Raw genomic sequence first — 9271 nt, 5'->3', positions numbered from 1 at the left:
ATCACGTGACTTTCAGCGATATCAGCGAAACGCTACAGGAACTACACCCTGTGGTATTCCCTGTATACAGGGAATCATCCTACAGGAACTCCACCTACAGGGAATCCCAATCTTTTGGTCGACATAGACCCCATCAGCGTCACTGGCTCTTTAGATGGTGAATAAAAACGAGCGACTTTCAGTACCGACGAAATTAAGCAAATTTAGAAAGTTCCAAAGTAATAATAAGTTATGTAAATCAATTGATTTTGATAGCCAAAATGTGTATTGGTATGTATAGGTATGGTTCCCCTCTTGATATTTTATGCATTTTTGAGAGGGAATTGTTATATATATAGTTGTTGAAAGAAGAAACATTAGTACAACATTTGTTAAACAAAACAGAAAAGAAAAATACACCAATGAAGAAGGTTGCTCCCTGCAAAAAAAAAAAAAAAAAAAAAAAGTTTGAGTCATGAAAGTAAGGGTTGAAGTTGCCTGCATGCTACTGAGGTAAAAAAATAAAATAAATAAATAACTAAATAAAAAAAATCCAACAACAACCGAAACAAAAGTAGTAACTCACAATGCTCCACAGGCACCAAATACTGGCCGCACACCACTATCCCATCATCATGGGTGGTCTTCCCATACCCGGGGGCCCTCCAAAACCCGGGGGGCCTCCCATGGGCATACCTCCGGGGCCAAGGGGGCCTCCCGGGGGCGGCGTACTTTCTTTTATATCTTCCTTCCTCTCGACTTCGATAATCTGGATGGTGGGCCTGGGTTTCTCCTTGGCCTTCTTAACCTCGTGCATGGCCTCTAGGACGTCTGGGGGCAGCTGCAGGGTCTGCTGGCGATGGTGCTTCTTCCTCGGCCTCTTCCTGCGCTTCGGCATGGGCAGGAACACCTTGGACTTCTTCTTTTTTCTGGGCCTGGCCGAGTCTGTGTACTCCACGATCTCCATCTCTTCTTCTTCGTCTTCATCGTCGTCGTCGTCATCGTCGTCATCTTCCTGGACGATTTTCACCCCCTTTCGTTTCCTTCTGGCGCTGCGGCGATCAAGCGGCGGCTCGCTTTCGCCCCTACCTTTGGAAGATTCGCGGGTACCCCTTTTTCTGACTGAGAGAGCAACCTTCAACCCACTGTTTTTGTCGTCCTCGTCGGGTTCAGCAGGCTCATGTATTTCAGTTATGATTCGACGGATCTTGTGCTTCTTCGTCTCAAGCTTATCCCCCTGGTTTTTGTCCGAATACTGTTTGAGAATGTCGGTCAGCTTTCCAATCTCGGTGTCTGTGTTGGCATGTCCGCCCTGCAATTCCATGTCGCCTTTCTCCACGGCGTCCATAGCATCCTCCAGTTGCTCTGTGGAAGAAATACCAGCTTGTTATCGCAGCGTGGAAAGCTGGCTTTCTTCTATTCTATTCTATTCTGAAAACTCCGTCCGGCCAGCTTCGCGAAGTATACTTCGCGTAGTTGACTTCGCCAAGTTAAAGACAGGTTTAAAGCGGTCCTTAATTATTAAGCCCGAAGTCGACCTCGCGAAGTCTCTTTACCCAAAACTCGTGCTAAAGCTTCGTGCCAGGAACTACGCGAAGCATACTTTGCGTAGTCGACTTCGCCCAGTTAAGGACAGGCTTTAAAATAAGTGGATTGACATGTGTAAGATGTATTGAATCTCAACCGTTATGCTTAATGAGACGAATCTCGGTCGCTTCGCTCATTCGTCTAGGTCGCTTCGCTCCCTTTACAACAGAGAAATCCTCAATGTTTAGTTTTTCGGAACCGAACATGACCCCACTGTGACGAGGGTCAACCAAACTGGGGTCATGTCGGGAAATCATCTAACCCCAGAAGGGTGGAAAGTGTCAAAGCTCTAGCTTCAAAAACATCCGAGATAATCTCAACGTGAAGTTTTTTTGTCTACGGACGGTCGGCCTAACACTGCTCATTCCTAAGACTCTTCTGATTACTCAAGGGGAGTCAATTATGTAAGCTAGACACGCGTTTATGATGCACGAATGTGCTTACTTAATGCACACCCCCCCCCCCCCCCGAAAAAAGAGACCTTGTTTTGCTTGACTCCCTACCTTCCCTGCTTCCTCTTAGCATCATTTTAGCCCATACGAAAACGAAAAGTTCAAAGCGTTTCCATACCCAATTGTCTGATGGTCTGTAGAGCTTCGAGTTCGACCTTTTTTTGACTCGGACTGGGTTCGGAAACGGTCATTTTCTCCACGCCAGAGTCAGAGTCAGAGTCAGAGTCACGACGCAGTCTTCTGCCCCCCGAGAAGGCAATCATGTGGATAAACTCCTCTTCGGCATTCCTGTTATCGTGAAGTCGATGCTGGATGCGTCTGCGAACATGAGAATAAAAGGCTTCATTTTGTATTTTATCGTTTTGTTTAATTTTTTGTTTTTTGTTTTTTTGTTTTGTTTTATGTTTTGACGGTAGTGAAATGAGTAGCTAAAACAAAAGCTTTAATTTAAAAGAAACTCACAGAAATAAACTCAGCTAAAAAAAAAAGCTTTTCGACATGTTTCATACCCCAACAAATAACTTAATTCCGTTTTTCTATGCCGTTTAAGGCATTCAACTTGTCTCTGTTGCACACTTTTTGGATCAAAGGGGTCACGGTACCCCAAAAATCGAAATGAAAAGAACGGAAGGTACCAATGAAAAATTGGACGAAAACTCTGAATAGTCTGAACTTGACAACTACTACATACGGGGAAAAAATCCAATCTATTATTTATCCGGAACGGACTGTTTCATATGGCTATCTCGTGTAAAACTTCTATGTGGTACGCCATCCCAACTGCTGCATGTGTCGGCCCCATGAATGGTTAAAAAAAGAGGAAGGTGTGCCACCACAAGAAGAACTGTATATTAGCCAAGCCCAGGTGGTTTGCTTTGAAACATTCAGGATCGTATGCGTAAATGCAAAAGGTACTTCAATTTCAGAACATTGAAAGCAGTTATTCACATCTTTAATAATATGCTTACCCCCAGAAAGATTTTCACAGGTTTTTGGACTTGCATCCCCTCAAAAAAAGTATGCACACACACAGACAAATAATTGTCACTAAGTTCGTGCTTCACTAGTTTACAACAAATTATTTTGTATTTTTGTGAAGGGTAGAGCGAATAGAACAAGCCTATGGTACTTACTGAGTAGACAAAATTTTAGTAGAGCCTTTTGTTTACTGTTGAATCTTCATATTTGCAGTGTGTAGCTCGGTTATAGCAAATTAGCATGCTCAAAACTCTCTAAAGATTGAATATAAAAGTATGCAACATACCTAGCTTCCCGTTGCTCGACAAAGAAAGAACACATTATCGACGCAAGGATAAGCCGAGAAATAAGCATCTTCACATCGCTACAGATTTCAGGAAGCGCCTACATCTTCGCTTGGCGTCATTTTCGTTGCGTCAACTTCCCTATGACGTCATCCATTGCATGTCGTCATAGCGAGAAGGAACTTGCGGAACATGTATTGGTCTTGGCTGGAGATGACCGAGAAATCGCAGAAATCAAACAAACTTGAGCGCGCGTACACACACACACGTGCGCACACAGACAGACAGGCAGAAGCAAAAAAAAAACACACACACACACATATACGACACGGATTGTTGATTGCATGCTCTCAAGCACATGCTGAAGACAAGGTAAACATCCGCCCTCATAACATTTTCAACATCTTGAAATTGCATCCCGCATAAGTTTTTATTGCACATTTTAAAGTTGTCTAGTATAACCACAGGTTCCTTCTTCAGATACAAAGTCATGCTGCCATGTTTCACACAAAAAAATTGTGCTTTGTGCACTTTATCTCATTTCCTGGTGGAGGAAGTACACCTCCCGGTGGCGGCGACGGCGGAGCACCTCCGGCGGGCAGGGGTGGGGCGGCCGGAGGTGCGGCAGCTACACCACCACCACCACCATAGCTTTCTCCGCCGCCGCCTTCGACTTTTAGCGTTTTCTTTTCAACCTCGATGATCTGGATGGCTGGCTTCCGATTTCTCATCTCCTTCATCTGCACGTCGTGCATTGCTTTGATGACCTTTGGAGGAAACTCCAGAATTTGCTTGTTATGGTGATGCTTCTTCTTCTTCCTTTCTTTCTTCTTCTTCGAGGCAGGCGCTGGCTTTTTCTTAGTTGTCGTCTTCTTAATCTTCGCCTCCGGTCCGTAGTTTTCTATGTACTCCACGACGTTCACCTCCCCCTCGCTGAGGTCGCCCTCGCTGCGGTTGTTCGCGTCATTTTCCTCGTCATCCTCATCCTCGTCGTCGGTATCGTCTTCGTCATCGTAGTTGTCAGTTCCGACGATTCTCAAGCTTTCCCATTTCTTCCTGCTTTGACGCCGAAACGATCGTTGTGCGAAGTTGCGTGCACCGCGGCTGCTTCGTTTCGAAGCCGCTACTCTCAATTCCATGTTCGTGCTACCATGCTTCCTCCGCCCTTTGCGGGGCATCGACATGAGTGATGATCCGTCGGATCTTGTGTTTTTTCGTCTCAATCCTCGACTTGTCGGTCTCATCTTCCGAGTACTGCTTGAGAATGTCGGCCAGCTGTCCAAGCTCACTGTCCCTGTTGACTTGCCCGTCGGGGTGCTCCTTGTCTTTTTTTGCCACGATATCCACTGCGCCTTGGAGCGCCTCTGTTGACGGGAATGATGGCTTTTAACAACACCGACGGGCTAAATATCGTAAGGGATCTTAAGTAATAAGGTTTGTGTGTGTGTTTGTGTGTTTGTGTGTGTGTGTGTGTGTGTGTGTGTGTGTGTGTGTGTGTGTGTGTGTGTGTGTGTGTTAAATCCAGATTCACTTTTAAGCAACTTTTAACATTTATTAATTCCATGCGCCTACGAACCCCCGCGTCTGCTTGTGACGTAATGCAATTATGAATGGAGCGAGAGAGGAGGGAAGGGGGGGGGGGGGGGGGGGGGGGGAGAGAGAGAGAGAGAGAGCGCCGAGAGAGAGAGAGAGAGAGAGAGAGAGAGAGAGAGAGCCGAGAGAGAGAGAGAGCCGAGAGAGAGAGAGAGAGAGAGAGAGAGAGAGAGCGCGCCGAGAGAGAGAGAGAGAGAGAGAGAGCCGAGAGAGAGAGAGCCGAGAGAGAGAGAGGGAGAGAGAGAGAGAGAGAGCCGAGAGAGAGAGAGAGAGAGAGAGGGAGAGAGAGAGACTTGTTTTGACATTATTATATCCTATTCTTAATTATTATGAGTTGACTATTTGCGCCTCCATACGGTTTAAATAATGCTGTGCATGAAAGGGATATTACTGTTTTATGTTCTTATGTGATATGTTGTATGTTGTGGTACATCACACCCGAGTTTCTCGTCTTGAGACAATAACGTTTTCTATGTCTATGTGTGTGTGTGTGTGTGTGTCCCCTGCTTTTTGACATCATTTGCTTCATTTATACAAGGAGTGACTTCCCTGACTTTTTTTCTCCAATGACAAGAAATATGCTGAACTATTTGCCCTAAACGTGCCAGGAACAAATGATTTCTTCAAAACAATATAAAGTGGAACCTCCCATAACGACCCCTCCTAAAAACGACCACCTCCTTTTGCCGACCGATTTTCTGGGCACGGATTCCTGTTACATTGTAACTAACCTCCGAATGGCGATACCCTCCTTTTCCAGACGACCGACCTACCAACTAAGGGTCAATAACGACTTTTACCTTATTACCAGTGCGTGTCAAAGTTGACAATTACACAGCACACCCCCCCCCCCCCACCCCGTCATTAGTCACGCTGACCGTCATGAGCCAGGTGTGGTAGTCAGCAGTGAGTAGTGCGTACAAATCTAGTGGCCTTCCGCTGTCCCCATCTCACCTCTTGCTTTCACCATTGAAGCCGTTGTTGTAACTTTGATATATAAAAGTGTCAATACAGGTGCTGCGGCAGGGCTCCCCACGATCGCCCGTCCTAGAGTGTCCGAGGACCCCCACTTTAAAGGAAGGAACCTATGCACAGAATTTGAACTGAATTTGACCCGGGAATTAAATACACTAGTGTGTCCTTAATTGAAATCGTGTGTGTTATGTTTCAAGGCAATAGTTCATTCCCACCGGGCATGCTTTTTCACCTTTTTGTAACTTCTATCCCCTTCGCTAAAGCTCATCCTTAATTGAGCCCGAAGTCGACTTCGTGAAGACTACGCGAAGTCTGTTTAACGAAAACTCAGTGCTAAAGCTCCGTGCGGCCAGCTTCAATCAATCAATATCAATCAATATGAGGCTTATATCGCGCGTATTCCGTGGGTACAGTTCTAAGCGCAGGGATTTTTTTATTTTGTAATTTTTTTTATGCAATTTATATCGCGCACATATTCAAGGCGCAGGGATTTATTTATGCCGTGTGAGATGGAATTTTTTTTACACATCACGCATTCATGCACATCGGCCAGCAGATCGCAGCCATTTCGGCGCATATCCTACTTTTCACGGCCTATTATTCCAAGTCACACGGGTATTTTGGTGGACATTTTTATCTATGCCTATACAATTTTACCAGGAAAGACCCTTTTGTCAATCGTGGGATCTTTAACGTGCACACCCCAATGTAGTGTACAACGAAGGGACCTCGGTTTATCGTCTCATCCGAAAGACTAGCACTTGAACCCACCACCTAGGTTAGGAACGGGGGGAGAAAATTGCTAACGCCCTGACCCAGGGTCGAACTCGCAACCTCTCGCTTCCGAGCGCAAGTGCGTTACCACTCGGCCACCCAGTCCACAGTATACTTCCCGCAGTCGACTTCGCCCAATTAAGGACAGGATTAAGAGAGTCCAGCCGTGGTGCATACATACCCATTTGTCTGATGTCGTCCAGAGCTTCGAGCTCGATACTCTTCTCAGTTTCATCGGAATCATCGATTTTGATTCTCTGAACCTCCACTTCCCCGGGATTTTCTTTGCCCGGTTGGGTTGTCGTTGTCTGGACGTTCTTCTCTCGGCCATTACTGTAACCTCGATTCCTGTTCTCGATGCTGCTGCAAGTGAAAACATGTGTTGTTTCGATAACAAGAAAGCTAGCAACCAAACTACTACTACTACTACTGCTACTACACACATACAAACAAGCGACTAACCGACAGTCTTATCAACACATCAAGTAATTGAAGAAGGAAACCAAAATAAAGAGAGAAGCATGGGGGGCTGTTGATTTTAATTACTTGGGGTACGTCTTGCTGCTTTAACACAGACCGGGTGATGAAGCTCGTGAGTGCAATTAAAACAGCGGCTGAGTTCTATGATCGCCGCGTGTGCGGCTTGTATGATTGCGTCCGTGTAATCAACACATACATGCGCTGCGCCAACGCAAACACGCTCATATGCAGGCGTGCGCACACACGCCACACACACAGACGCACGCACGCACGCACGCACACACACACACACACAAACATACACACACAAATACACGCTGACACACACACATACACGCTGACACACACACACACACACACACACACACACACACACACACACACACACACACACACACACACACACACACACACACACACACACACACACACCCACACATGTATGTATGCGTGTCGAAACTAGAAGATTCGGCTTCACTTTCGGAGATGGAAACTCAGTTCAAAACTGGTTCTCGCTAACTTGCCAACTAAGTGCCAGATCAAAAGCTGGAACACATTTAAAGGAGGCAAAATTGTGGTTGGTTACGTACCTAGCTTCTTGTTGCTCGATAACGAGAAAACACATTATCAATGCAAGAAAAAAACAAGAAAAAAGCATCTTCACATTTCATCTAGCTACAGAGTTCAGGAAGCGCCCGTCATTTTGAAATATGATGTAAAAATGTTCATGACGTCAACAAAAGTCCACACGAGCAGATGGGACTTCGTGGTCTTGGTTTTGTTTCGACGGTGAGGAGATGTGTGTCAGATGTGAGATGACTGAGCCGTCGTCAGTACATTTTGTCGTTGTTGTAGTTGTTGTTTTGTATGTTTGTTCTCTTCGTCACATATACATTTGTAACAACAGCAACAAGTAACATCCTTTCCGTCAACAGTAAGCCACACAGTTATGTCCCTTGAACATAAAACAAGTCGCGTAAGGCGAAAATACAACATTTAGTCAAGTATAGCTGTCGAACTCACAGAATGAAACTGAACGCAATGCAACGCAGCAAGACCGTATACTCGTAGCATCGTCAGTCCACCGCTCACGGCATAGGCAGTGAAATTGACAAGAAGAGCGGGGTAGTAGTTGCGCTGGGAAGGATAGCACGCTTTTCTGTACCTCTCTTCGGTTTAACTTTCTGAGCGTGTTTTTAATCCAAACATATCATATCTATATGTTTTTGGAATCAGGAACCGACAAGGAATAAGATGAAAGTGTTTTTAAATTGATTTCGACAATGTAATTTTGATAATAATTTTTATATATTTAATTTTCAGAGCTTGTTTTTAATCCAAATATAACATATTTATATGTTTTTGGAATCAGAAAATGATGGAAAATAAGATGAACGTAAATTTTGATCGTTTTATAAAAAAAAATTTTTTGTACAATTTTCAGATTTTTAATGACCAAAGTCATTAATTAAATTTTAAGCCACCAAGCTGAAATGCAATACCGAAGTCCGGGCTTCGTCGAACATTACTTGACCAAAATTTCAACCAATTTGGTTGAAAAAATGAGGGCGTGACAGTGTCGCCTCAACTTTCACGAAAAGCCGGATATGACGTCATCAAAGACATTTATAAAAAAAAAATGAAAAAAACGTCTGGGGATATCATACCCAGGAACTCTCATGTCAAATTTCATAAAGATCGGTCCAGTAGTTTGGTCTGAATCGCTCTACACGCACGCACGCACACACACACCCCCATACACACACACACACACACACATACACCACGACCCTCGTCTCGATTCCCCCCTCTATGTTAAAACATTTAGTCATAACTTGACTAAATGTAAAAAGAGAGATTAGGATCGAATTTTAAAGTCAATATTATCGCTTTTCACCAGGATTTTGCGTCGGTTTAGACTCGACTATGAATTACCTTGCAACAGCTTTCTTCAATTTGTGACACTGGTATTACATTTTACCAGAAACACCGTCAACACAACCACGCTAAAGACGAGACAAAGACACTACAGCGTTCTACTACTACTACTGCTACTACACACATACACACACACTCACACACACACACACACACACACACACACACACACACACACACACACACACACACACACACACACACACACATTTGTAATCAAACCCACATTTA

General features: G+C 44.6%; 3 protein-coding genes across 4 annotated transcripts; all 3 read right to left on the bottom strand.

Annotated features, from left to right (window-relative positions):
• Positions 1–545: 545 nt before the first annotated feature.
• On the bottom strand, positions 546–3426 carry LOC138957238 (ABC transporter F family member 4-like). The gene is made up of 3 exons (XM_070328384.1): positions 3283–3426; positions 2137–2336; positions 546–1344 (listed from the first exon to the last, which is right to left on the bottom strand). The coding sequence occupies exons 1-3, from the start codon at positions 3348–3350 to the stop codon at positions 602–604; spliced, it is 1011 nt and encodes a 336-aa protein (XP_070184485.1). The 5' UTR covers positions 3351–3426; the 3' UTR covers positions 546–601.
• Positions 3427–3691: 265 nt separating this feature from the next.
• Positions 3692–7835, bottom strand: LOC138957241 (uncharacterized). 2 transcript variants are annotated; one of them, XM_070328389.1, is made up of 3 exons: positions 7693–7835; positions 6804–6982; positions 3692–4644 (listed from the first exon to the last, which is right to left on the bottom strand). In XM_070328389.1, exons 1-3 carry the CDS (start codon positions 7758–7760, stop codon positions 4427–4429), a joined length of 465 nt encoding a protein of 154 aa, XP_070184490.1. In that variant the 5' UTR covers positions 7761–7835; the 3' UTR covers positions 3692–4426. The 2 variants fall into 2 exon arrangements, with proteins under 2 accessions (XP_070184490.1, XP_070184489.1); XM_070328388.1 differs by having other exon boundaries at positions 6804–6985; positions 7693–7834.
• On the bottom strand, positions 3784–4419 carry LOC138957235 (disheveled-associated activator of morphogenesis 1-like). The gene has a single exon (XM_070328383.1). It carries the CDS (start codon positions 4417–4419, stop codon positions 3784–3786), a length of 636 nt encoding a protein of 211 aa, XP_070184484.1.
• Positions 7836–9271: the final 1436 nt, after the last annotated feature.

The sequence above is a fragment of the Littorina saxatilis genome, unplaced genomic scaffold, assembly GCF_037325665.1.
Source record: "Littorina saxatilis isolate snail1 unplaced genomic scaffold, US_GU_Lsax_2.0 scaffold_864, whole genome shotgun sequence".
NCBI lineage: Eukaryota > Metazoa > Mollusca > Gastropoda > Littorinimorpha > Littorinidae > Littorina > Littorina saxatilis.
The sequence above is the reverse complement of the archived record's forward strand: the minus strand, read 5'-3'. Positions and strand labels throughout refer to the sequence as shown.